Here is a 13,132-nt window from a genome sequence, read left to right on the forward strand (position 1 = left end):
CCATACCATAATGTTAATTAATTAAACAATCATTTTCTGCCAACTTCACCAGACACATATTTACCTAACAGCCAACAAGATTCCACAGCTGAGACACCTTATATGCTGCTAATTGGCAATAGATGCTGTTCATAAGATTTTATCTTTCTGGCTAACAATGCTAGCTCAACTTGGTCAGTAGGTGACCAGCTTATTAGCCACTATGATAAGGTACAATAAGCTAAAAAGACTTCAAAGGTTACAAACTTTTGATTGACCAGTGTCGGAGTGTTAAAGAACAGCTTTGAAATTCTCATGAGTTGTCGCAAAAGAAAAATTACCATCATAATCCAGCTACCCCTTCGGCGCCAGCTGTGGGCTCAAGGCCGGAGCCGAACAAAAACTCCCTGATAACGACTGTGTTGAGTCTGTTCCTTCCCATTCCATGCAAGGCCACCTGGGTTGGCTGGAAGACTGTTTACTTAGCCTGGCGGGGCGAAGGACACTGTCTCAGCTGAACTATGGACACGTACACACATACATATACTAGAGCTGGGCGATATGAGATTTTTTCATATCACGATATGTTTTTTTCATTTCAGTCGATAACGATATCTATCACGATATAAGCCAAATAACTATATTTGTAAGATTTAAATGTGCCGTTGCTCACAAGTAAAATGTGAAATAATCAGCAGCTTGTTTTTATTTAAATATTTATTTCCCATAATAAGTTCAACAGGGTAGATGTACTTAAGGAACATGAGACTTTTTCAGATAAATAAAGGCAAATATTGCAAACTACACAAAAGGCAGCCGCTAAAGCGTTTAAGTTTCAAAATAGAACAAACGAAACAGACTAAATTGTCAATTCCACTTAGAAACAAAATATTAATTCTAAAAATAAATCTTAGTTTGTTTTACAGAAGATCAGACAAAACTGACTAACTTTTGTCAATATCAAATAAACTGAGAACTAAAAGGAAATTCTCAATCTGTCCTTGTTGTATAGCTGAGCTTTTCAAACAGTTTTAACAGTTACTTTAGTCTGACAAAAGCCGAATGACGAATTAGCGCTTCCAGTCAGAGACTGAGGCTACGTCCACACGTACACGGGTATCTTTGAAAACGGAGATTTTCCGTTTTCGTTTTAAAAAATAATCCGTCCACACATAAAGGCAGAAATGAAGGAAAACGCTGCTATGAACATGCCAAAGCAGGTGGCGCTAGATTCCTAACCGTGCAGAAATGTTGGCCAATCAGAAGTCTAGAAGCCTCGGTGGGAAAAAGTAAACAAAGCTGGGGCATAGAAGCAGAACAGAGTCGTGTGTGTGGACGGACAGTAACTGTGTGTATATGTAAGCATTTAAACACTGCAGAGAGTAGAATTAACAGTATTGTAGAAATTCATTTCACCGAAACAATAACGTGGCGCACAGTGTGACGCATGCACCAGTTTATTGTATTTCCAGACTTGCTTTCGGCACAATTTACAGTGCACGCTACTCTGTTTTTTGTCAGACTTGAAATAGCCGAAATACCTTCACACTACGGAACTTCTTTGGCTCTTCCGTTCGACAATCTCTCCGGCATTGGAACCATCATCTGTTTTCTCTTTGGTCACGCTCGGTTGATTTTTCTAGTCGGCACACTCATTTCCTCCATTACCCGGGCGGTACGGTGGCTGGCTGCTTCCCAAACAAACACACGTGCGGCTTGGCACTTGTGCTGTACGTAACAAGTCACGCGACGTGACGCTGCGGCTGTGATTGGTTCGGCTCTGCGCTACTTAATTTGGATTGGCTGACCTTTTTTTTTTTTTTTTTTTTAAGAGGACAAGAGCGGCGAAGTCTATCGCGATAGTTTAATTTCTCTATCGAGTAAAAGTTATATCGCGATACATATCGTTATCGTTCTATCGCCCAGCTCTAACATATACTGATACTGATAAGTACTCACTGACGCATCACCCTCCCTACCCCGGATCCAACGCCACCTCCAACGCTTACCTCCCCTCTGATGTGGACATCGGGTCAGTTGGAGGTGCAGTCAAAAGATTGCAGCGGTCCCAGATCAGATGTACACACTGGAACACTTTCCCATGTTGCTGTCTGTGTTTATTGTGCTATGGTGTGTTGATATCTGTGCATTCCTGTATTATCCTTCTGTGTTACACATTTCAATGTTTTTTGTCCTCGCTACCTAGCCTGACCTGTCTCCCCAATGTGATGTTTGTGTATTGTATGTACGGTCGGTAAGGTCTGTCATCTCGGTTGTGGGCAAAAGACCTGCAACTGACAAATAAAGGCTATCCCATCTCATCTCATCTCAAACCAGGTACCATGTTATCTAGGGTCTTTAGACTGACTGTGCTAGACGCACTCTTTTAATTTCTCTTGCTGTAGCTATTTAGCTACAGCTAAATATTACTGACACTATGTTAGCAAAGAGGAAAATGCAAAACTATTGATCTGTTTTGGAAAAGATAATTTTTAAGTAATGTTAAGCTATACTACTACTATAAATTCAACCCAAGTGCAGCCTAGTGTTTGGATAGGAATTAAAAACTTTATCCTATCACAAGCCAGTTACAGCTAAGGAGAGATTATCGATCACAGTAAAGATTAAAAGCTGAGACATACAGTGATTGGCCACAGCTCCATCACCACACCTGTAAATGAAAGCACAGCTCTGAGTTTAAGTCTTACCACTATCCAGGTGGACGGGTTAAAAAATAATCCAACAACCTAAAGTTGTTATGAAAGATGAAAGTATCATTTACTCATACCAGGGTGTAACGTAATTGTTGTTTTTGTTGGTATTTTAACTCTAAGGTGCCTCAAGTGGCCAATCTAGGAAGTGAAGTTTTTGACATTTTCACATTTTGTTCATTTTTGTAGCCCAGACGCTGCTAGGTGGTGTCTGCCCAATGCATTTTTATTTAAATTTAACCAAATCTCAGAAATTACATGTATGCTTATAGTAGCTCAGCAGTTATTCCAGTGGTTGCTTTACAGACATGATATTGTCTCTATCCCAGTTCAGTGCTCCATGAAAGGCTGAAGGAAAAGTGACTGTAACGTCTGGTGTTCACAGGAATTGCGTTGGGAACACTAACCAGATAAGCGCAGATTGTATAATGTTAAAAATGAGGGTCATATTGTGGGATTCCTCAGAAAAGCAGATGTGCTCCAGCTGACTTACTCTGTAATCCCACCTCACTTTCTGATCCAGCGACACACTCACACACACTCCAACACACATACAGTGCAAATAGCACATAAACAAGCTTTATCCTTTGATCATTGTGTGGCAAAAAAACAAACAATTTCTGGCTGCAGACGTCACTGCAAACAGGAATGCATGGAAACCCGGTTTTCAGTCCACAAATAAGCCAACGAAGACGGGGGTCCTTGTATGACATCAAAGAGTGTTTTTAAAGCAGCACTGGCAATTCAGGTCTGTATTAACGACTATTGATCAAATAAGCAGACTTTAAAACACACACACACAGACACACACGCAGCGGTGGAAAGATGATCACTGAGCAGTTCCATTATAAAGAATTGTTTCTGACCAACCCATCAAGCATCCAATTCCCACTAATTGGAGATGAGATGGGAAGGGTTATTTCGGAGAAAGCTAACCTCTAACCACCTGCACTCTCAGTAGGATGTTTGCTGGAAAGCTTGCTAATGAACTGGAGTGTTCAATTTACAAGTATGTAGAAGTAAATAGGCTTTGCTGGCAACGCTAAAGCCCAAAGTATATTTCACACAATAAATCTACACATGAAAGTTTCATTTTTGCAACGTTAGTCAATACAGAACCATTGGAGTTTCCTAGATAATTGATTGATACGAGTATTATGATCAAGGTTCAAGGTTCTGGCGTACTTGGATTGCCTTATTATCATAGTCGCCAACAAACGACTGCACAAGCTCAGAAAACAGACGTTCCTTCATACAATCCTGGATCAAACTCATAATTGACTTTTTTAATAATAGATTGTGTTCAGTTTTTCATAACTTTGTACTGTTTTAACTAAAGGATGCCTATTGAAAAGCTGAACATTATTCTACTGGTTAATGTTGAGTTTTGACTTTCACTTCCTTAAGAAACCAACAAAATACTACGACAAAATAATTTGCAGTACTTTATTCCAAAGTTGGAATAAAGACGGCAGGAAGAAGTAACTTTACTGATAAGCACTGTTTGTAGGTATGCCATGAAAACATTTAATGATATACTGAACAAAAGGACCTTCACCCTATAGATGAAAGCTCAGCCTGACGATATATCATTTCTATTGAAAAGTACTGACAAGGTGTCATGGTCCCTGTGCCTCACCAGCTGATCCTGTATTAGGCAACATGTGTTTTCTCTCTCTCTCTCTCTCTCTCTCTCTCTCTCTCTCTCACCTGCCGGGGCGGTGCTCATTTTGGGCTCCCGCCCCTGGCCCACGCACCTGCTGCCTATCGGGATGATCACAAGGCCGATTTAAGACAGCAGCACTGTGTCACTCGTCGCTGGATCGTTGAGCTATCAGCGTCAGTCGCTCAGTAGTTTGTGAATCTGAATCTGTGAGATCGTTCCGTCTGTTCGCCTCTAACTGAAATTTCTGTGTACAGATCTTTCCCGGACCTTTCCCTGCCTGCCTGTCATCCCGTGGACGAGTGAGTGGATTGTGTTTACCCAGTGTGGGGAGTGAAGAGACAGAGAGCCTTTGGAGGGCGTCAGCTTCCCGTCTTTCCCCTCACATACCCCGGAACCCTGGACCCCCCTCCCCTCCCTCCAGCACGTTGTAAATAGCATCACCTGGTGTCGTTGTGTAAATAAATTTGTAAACCCTGTAAAGAGTCCCGGTCTGCGCCTGAGTCCGTTAATTAAAACCTGACACAAGGGGTGGAAGAAACAATCGGTACTGTATATCTCACAATAATTTCTGCAGCAATACAGGGACACCAAATATTGATATTTTATTAAATAAATCAAAATACTGTGGGAATGCTATGAGTAAGAGGTCTCATCTAATCCACCACCATCCTGAGATAACGCTGGGTGAGTAAACTTACAGTATATTGAATCGAGTCTGAATGAGCCTTGGCCAATGAGTGTGACTCAAGGAGACTCGACTCAACTGTCTTAATGGGCTCAAATTGTATTCTGGTTATATATCTATAGAACAGGAAGACAGCTTACATATCTTTTGACATGTCTATCTAAAATCTCCAATCATTATACACTGGATTGAGATCTGATGATTTTGACACTAATCAAACCATTCAGTGACCCATATACCTAAAAAATGGGTGTAGTGTTATTCTAGGAGACCACTCCATTGGGATAAAAATGTCTTATTGTCATAGGATAACGGTGATCACCCCAAAAAACTTTATTTTGATTTGCAGTGGCTTTTTCCCCTAAAGCTGGGGTATCAAACATAGGGCCCGGGGGCCAAAATCAGCCCGGCAAAGACCCCAAATCTGGCCCACTAGATTAGATTTTGAAAGAGGGCATACGTTTTGGACTTTTAACTGTATTTTTAAAGGTGGAACAGCTTTTGCTACTAATAAAGACCTTCCCCATGACCATTTGTATGACACAAAAGTAAATAAGTAATAGCTTAACACTGAAATGACAGGAAAGTTCCTGTTTTTCACTATCTACTATAGAAATTTCAGTTTTTTACAATGGGGCCACATAGAAAAAATGAATTTTTAGTGAATTAACAAAATGTTTCAATTTAATAATAATAATAGGTTATTCTGGCCAATGCACTACTAGAACTTTTTCTGTATAATAATATTAAGATGTCTCAGGTATCGGGTCAGGGATAGCTCAGTAGGTATAGTGGTATAGTGGTGGCCCCATGATCGAAAGGTCGGGGGTTTGATTACAGCTAAGCAAGGTACCATCCGTACACACTGCTCCTCGGGCTAAATGCAGAGAGGAATTTCCCAACGGGGATCAATAAAGTATACATTATGATTAAGTGTGTAGTTATACTTCTTTACACTTATCGAAAGGGGGAGTTTCACTGATCCAGCCCACTAGAGATCAAAGTGGGCTGTACGTGGCCCACAATGTAAAATGAGTTTGACATCCCTCCTCTAAGGGGACAAATGGACCCAAACCATGTCAGCAAAATGTCCCACACAGTAACATGACACTGGATTCTTTCAGTCTAGTTCAAGTGTTTTTTTCTTTTATATGTACACTATGCTGAAACTGCATACGTAAAAGATAGACAAAAGTATTGGACAACATCTAAAAAACTGAATTCGAGCATGGTACTGTAATAGAATACCATTCCTGCAACAAGTCAGTTTGTGAAATTTCTTTCCCCATAATAGAGAGTCCATGATCCCATGATGTTTCCTTGATGTAAGTGGTATTTTTACAAAGTGAAAACATTTTAGAACCACAACCACTCAGCCATGAACTCACGTAACATCACAGAGCGGGGTCACTGAGTGCTAAGGCCCACAGTGCATAAAGGAAACCAGCGATCAGCTCCTATACCTGCACAGGTACAAACCTCCTGTGTTAAGGTTAGCATAAAAACTGTGCACCAGAAGCCTCGTGGCATGGGTTTCCATGGCTCCTGCAGGACTAATGTGTAGGTTTCCCAAGCTGTTGTCCATATGGTGTATTATGTAAAGAATGCAGGCTGATCTCTATAGATATGTATCTTAATCAGAAATCTTAATTCCCAAAAAATGGGTCTAGACATCAGCCCAATAAATCTAGTATGAGCCAAACTATAAATCTAAGCTAACAAAAATATAGTGATTCGTAGTTACAAGTGATTGAATACTAATAATATATTACTATAATAATTATGAATACTAAATTAAAGTGCAAGTGTGATAAAGATCTTTGGTTTGAAGTTTAGCTTTAGTGCAATATATGATCATGCTAACCTTTGACAGAGAAGAGAGACTGATTATTATAGAAGAAGGTATTATTAGATTGCTGTATCCTCTTTTACAGTGAATGAAATATAAAACAGAGTTAAAAGAAAAAAATAACTAACTGGAAGAGACCTCATTTTCACTTAGCAAGCAGCCACCAAACAGCTAACAGCCAGTTAGCTTGACTGTATATAGGGAGAATGTTTTCCAGGTAGAAAGCTGCATTATGCTAGCTAAGGGACAGTGCTTACCTTCTCTATGTTACATAGTAGGTGAGCATAACAGTTTCTTCTTTTCATTCTTCATCTCTACCTAAAACTGTTTTATGTGTCTTCAGAAGCATGCATCCATCCTAAAAGTTTGTGTACAGCACCAGCTTCCACCAACAAAGCTAGTGAGTAAATATGACTAGAACAAAACCTAGTTTAGATACTCCACTGACATTTCCATTCATTCTAAAGGAAACGATAAAGCCTTTCAGGTGAGACATTGCTGCTAATTCAGCTTTTTAGCAGTCTTTAGGAGGCATCATTTCCCATAACCCCCAGCGCTTTGTGACCTCAACGTCACAGCTCAACAGAAGAGTACAGGGATCACAGCTAGCTGACAAGTCCATAAAAAAGACTGAACACTTATAGGTTACTAGACAGCAGAGATTATATCAGCTAAAACAACAAGAGGATTACTAAGCATTTAAGATATGGACGAAATCAAATCACTATACTCTCCCTGACAATCTTCAGGTTTTTCTAATGAAACCGGAAGTTTTTTTCTGCCATCATTAAGTTTGAAATGCCAAAGATTGTATAAATTCAGAAATCTGCATCAAAATCAAAAAAATTGTTACATTGCATCTGATTTTAGAAGGCAAGAAAACGAAACATAAATCCCATTTGCTTTTGAAACTTGGATTTAAGGATCTTAGGTGGGTTTTTTCTAAAGGAAAATGATGCCTCATGTTGCATAAATCTGTTCGAACATGTGAGAGGAAGATGACGCGAAAGTCACACAACCGCATGATAGAAGTCATTCCTCCAGACGAGCAGTTTTGGCAGAAGAGACGAGCAAATTGTGAGACACACAGAGCATCTGAATCCAGCCTTTAACCAGCCACTCTACGGAGGAGGAAGATAACATCAGCTAGTCTCTAATGACTCAGGCTCTGGACTGGACTCATCAGACCAACCATGTCCTTCTTTACAGCGGAAGCTCTGTAGGTTGCCGCCTGACAGATGACAGACAGCAATTGGTCTGTTTGTGTGTGTCTTAGAGACACAGAATGCTAAAATAAAAGTTTAATAAACATAGAAAATAAATCTAAACGTCTAAATGACGTGCCGTGTATTTCTGTTCCACTTAAGGTATTATGCAAATTGCATAATAATGGCTTGAGTCACACTTGCAAAAAATAATCACCATCGTGCGTGTTTATCTTTAATACCGCTGATTCATCTGAGGTGTAAAACTGAATTTCACAACAAACATGAGAAACACCGTCTCGATTGGAGATTGAGGCCAGAAAGGCGACTTGATGCTAAAGTGACGCAAAAGCAAATATTAGCTCGCATTTTTAGCAACTTAGGGCCAGTTCCGCATCGATGGGGTGGTATTGACCTGGTGGTTAAAGAGTAGCTGTTGGCACTCACCGGACGTCGTTTTGCTGCGGGGGTTTCTTCTGTCCAACCAGGTTCACTGTTCTGGCTTGGATAGGCTTTTCTTCTCTGAAAAACACAAAGTTAGAAAAGTGCAGTTAGTCCAGCGTTTTGCTATGATTTTGTTTGATTTATGTGCTTCGTCCTTCTAACATTGAACAAGTCACCAGTGACAGCCTTGGGGTAAAGGCTAGGGTTAAGTTCACGTCTATCCCTTTATAACTTCTACAAGGCATCTGCCCTGAATCCTACTGTCTGACAAAGCATGGCAGACCTGTCTTAATGTTTCTCTCCTATAAGCTGAAACATCTAAGCATAACAATTAGTCCAGAATTCAGTTACATATTGGTTCATTTTGGTACATTACATGCTAGCTTGTAATGTCAATAATTATCTTGTTATCTACATAAAACTTTGTGTCCTGGCATTGTTTTCTCAGTCCTTATTCAATTTTCATCCATCCGCTTCCACTTATCCTTTTCTGGAGCCTATCCCAGCTGTCATAGGACGAGAGGCGGGGTATACCCTGGACAGGTCGCCAGTCTGTCGCAGAAAACCATTCGCGTTCACACTCACACCTATGGGCAATTTGGATTAACCAATTAACCTATCCCCACAAACTGCATGTCTTTGGACTGTGGGAGGAAGCTGGAGTACCTGGAGGGAACCCACGCAAACATGGGGAGAACATGCAAACTCCACACAGAAAGACCCCGGCCTGATGGCGGAACTGAACTCAGGACCTTCTTGCTGTGCGGCAACAGTGCTAACCACCGTGCCACCGTGCTGTCCCTTATTCAATTTTATTTTTTCAATTTTACTTGTTCAGTTTTAGCAGAAATCTGCTTGAAACAGGTTCGAATCAACACTTTTTATCTTGGGAACAATCGGGATACCGCTAGGCATCGATGACGGGCCTTAGACAACACTGACATGCTTTCAGTATGTCCACTGACACATCCACAGTGTGATTCAAAACCATCTCATCCATAAACATGAACAGCAGGCTCTGATCAGTCTGATCACAGAGGGAACTCAAGAGAGAATTCCCCGCCAACACCCACGCTGTCTAAAACAGAAGACGTTTCTTTTTATTGTCAATACCGTGGGTACCCTGCTCGTTCATTATGAGACATTTTTGGCACATCAGGAATCGAGATATCTCTTTTACTGACAGTTTAAGTGCTTATACACTGACAGTAAAGGTAGCTTCGAGAACCTTGGGTTACCCCGATGTATAATATGACAATTCTTTCAAAAAAGGGGGTAAAAAAAAGTACTGTTTTACTTTGTACGTGGTACAAAACTCATAGCGAAACATCCTTGGGTTGTGTAATTCATCATAGCAAGCATCAAGGCTGAATATTTCATGTTAAAGATTCCACTGTGTTAGCGTAAAATCACAGCCTAATATTTGGTACAGTAATAGATTCAATATTATATGAAACTACAACTTATTTGTCAATCATACAAAAGGCAAAGTTCAGCATCCTCATAGCCTACATGACGGTTAGAACTACTAAGCTGTATCTTAGGCACAGGCTAAACAAGCACATCTTCAGAAGCTAGAAGATGTGTTTCTAGAAGGTGTTACAGTTCAAATAAACTCTCATATATGCACGGTTCCTCTGTTAAAGGCGTACATATGCCAGACAAGCAGAAATTCCATAAGAGGTGCTTGTCTAACTAACTCTAACCAGGTCAGCAGTCAAATTTGAGCACATATCACATATGTATAGTACAAAAGATTCTTTATCTATTTGAGCTTCTGGTATTTCCTCTGTGTTTTGTCTTCAAGGTGAGACAAGTAACACATGGAACCCTCTATAAAAATAGAAAAATAAGTTATCAATTTGAGGAACCTTTATCATACAGTACTTCAACATTGTACACCCATCAGGCAATGGTTCTAGGATTTGAGTTAAGTTGATGTTTTTTTCTGTTTGGAGCAGCCAAAGTCCTCCCATAGTCTGGTGACTTGTCAGGAGTGTACCCCAGGTCTTGCCCAATCACAGCTAGAACTGGCAACTCTGAATTGGACAATGTTTGAGAAAATGGATGGATGGAACAGTGAAATGAAAAAGCTTCTAGAAGAAAAACTGTAATACCAAAATGGAAGTATGAGACTTTGTACAATTCAGCATGTGGCTTTGAAGCCAACAATAACTCTACACCTAGACGGGTCACCAGCAGCAACCCCGTTTTAATGGGTAATGGCCATGGAGTTTCTGCTTAACACTGGATAAAATGCACACATTTGTACTATTATGACATGCCTTTATATTGAATTTAAACCAGAGTGTGGCCAGAGACACCACTCATCGATTATTGAAATTATTATTGCTTTCGATTTCCATTTTTCTACCTCAGATCATTGAAAGCAGAATACAAATCATGCCCATTATTGCTGTGGCTTTAAAGTGAGGTTTGCACGCATGCACTGTGAACATATGCGCATTAATAGAAAGTAAACTGATGTGAGTATATCTTAAACAGCTCGTAAGTGGAGCGTATTCTCTGCCTCTGTTCATTACAGCCCACACTTCCCTACTCCTGGTACACTTAGCACACATGTATTAGTCAACCAACCAGTGCAGCTTTTCAGTGCAGACCCATTCGTACGAACATACACACACAAACACACACACACACACACACACATACACACTGCTTTGCTAACTCAATCCAAACACTGGTGAGAGGAAACAGTGCTGAAGCCTATATAGGCTTGGACATGTGTGTGCTGACAGCCTTATCCGCAGCTTCCTCACTATGACATGAGTGAATCCACAGCTCTTTAATACATCACTGAAAATGATGCATAACCACTTAGGGCCGCAGCTATATACTGGACATTTCCTTCTTTAGAAGCAATGAATCGATCTTCCGTTCCAGTGCTGGGCCATCGTTCTGCACAGAGGGCTTAAAATAGAACAGGGACGTAAAGCTTGAGGAGCGCCTCTCTTAGGTGGGTCGTTCTGCCTTTCTTTGTACATGCATGCGTGCGGCTCCCGTGCATAACGTGCAGAAAACATGAGAAAAGGCGTCGCTTAAACTTGATGCATTTTCTGGTCCTGGGGGTGGGGGGTAAGGAGTGTGGGGGATGGTGGAGGGGGGGTGAACATATAGGTTCGTTCCTGCGCCGATTGCTGCAACAAACTGGAGCAGACTTTTCTCCATTTAATGTGGGAGAGAAGAGGTAGGATACACACAGCGATGTAAGTCACTCTTGATTCAAAATAACATGACACAGGCACCTTTTCCTTCCCTGCTAGAGGCCCACTGTTTCTTTAACAGCCTGTGTGATGTCTGCTGCAAGAGCACTGGCCTACATACAGTGCATAAGGCTGGGAAAGGCTCAACCGCACCCCAGAGCTGAGAACAGCAGCTGTTGAGATGGATGCTGCACAGATAAAAGCCAACAGGGAGGGCTTTACTATTCTCAGCGCCAGGCTTCACTGAGCCTCCTGCAATTTCCTGCTGAAATATTTCAGGGGAAGTACAAATACTTTCCACCTGACTCGGGCAGTGGCGTTGGGTGACGATGACAATCTCAAGGAAAGAAGTGCAGAAGAGAAATGTGTATGATTCATCTGGGAGGATGCTGCTGCTGCTGGGTGACACACCCCTTCCCTTCTTCTTCTTCCCTCCCCTAACAAGTTACACCTGAGCCCTCACATCCAACGGGCCTGCCCACAGGAGCGTTCCAAATCTGTGAACTGGACATGCATGGACTAAAGCCTATGAGGTTCCTCCGGCACAGAGCTGCAGGCTACGTGGGCCTGTGAGTGAGTGTGTGGAGGGACCTGCAGGATGTACACACACACATACACACATGCATACATGATCACATACAGTGGAGTCCTGCAGTCCTGCAGCTGTCACATTGTGTCCATACAGAGCAGACTTTCATGGACTTCAGAATGGAAACTGCCCAGGTCTAGTCTTCCTCTCTCTCTCTCTCTCTCTCTCTCTCTCTCACACACACACACACACACACACACACACACACACACACACACACTCACTATCTTTTTGCTTTCCCTCTCTTACTTTAACATGGCCTCCTCTTTCGCCTCTTCCTCCCGCTGCCGAGCCAGCACAGCCATGATGATCTTCCTCTCGTCCTCCGTCAGGTGACTGAGGTCCGGCTCCGGGATGGCCGGGGCGACGGGTGGGCGCGGGCCGCCCCGAGGGCCCACCGAGGCAAACATCTTCCCCGCCGCCGCCGCCACCACCACCACCACCTTGCCCCCTTCCTCTTCCCTCTCTCCCACCTCCTCCTCTTCCTCCTCCTCTTCCCTCCTAGCCTCTGTCGGGATCACGGATAGAAAACCCGCTGGCGGAGCCCACGGATCACGACATGGCCCACGGACAAAGCGGCGGTTGGAGCATCTGATGCGGTGTTCCCATGACGGTGGCGGGGGGCACCCAGGGCGGCGGCGGCGGCGGCAGCGGGCTCGGCGCTAGCTGCGGTAGTAGTAGTAGTAGTAGTAGAGGTGGTGGTGGTGGTAGCGGTGGATGTGGCGCTTTGGTTCCCGGTTTTAGCCGCTCCTTCTCCCTCTTGCTGCTCCGCTGTCTTCT

At 42.3% G+C, this 13,132-nt stretch overlaps 1 protein-coding gene across 15 annotated transcripts in view; it reads right to left on the reverse strand.

Annotated features, from left to right (window-relative positions):
- rims1a (regulating synaptic membrane exocytosis 1a) overlaps positions 1 to 13,132 on the reverse strand; it is a 118,348-nt gene extending 105,216 nt beyond the window's left edge. For all 15 annotated transcript variants that reach the window (XM_086258302.1, XM_086258304.1, XM_086258303.1 and 12 more), the window contains exons 1-2: positions 12,602 to 13,132; positions 8,543 to 8,617 (exon numbers count right to left, since the gene is read on the reverse strand). In XM_086258302.1, coding sequence (XP_086114428.1) covers positions 8,543 to 8,617; positions 12,602 to 12,762 — 236 coding nt within the window. In that variant the 5' untranslated portion in view covers positions 12,763 to 13,132. The remainder of the gene's footprint in view (positions 1 to 8,542; positions 8,618 to 12,601) is intronic.

Source organism: Aulonocara sp. 'chitande type north' Nkhata Bay, linkage group LG13 (genome assembly GCF_057382095.1).
Source record: "Aulonocara sp. 'chitande type north' Nkhata Bay isolate Kocher_YH1m ecotype deep benthic linkage group LG13, A_spYH_male_GT1.1, whole genome shotgun sequence".
In the NCBI taxonomy this organism is placed as follows: Eukaryota; Metazoa; Chordata; class Actinopteri; order Cichliformes; family Cichlidae; genus Aulonocara; species Aulonocara sp. 'chitande type north' Nkhata Bay.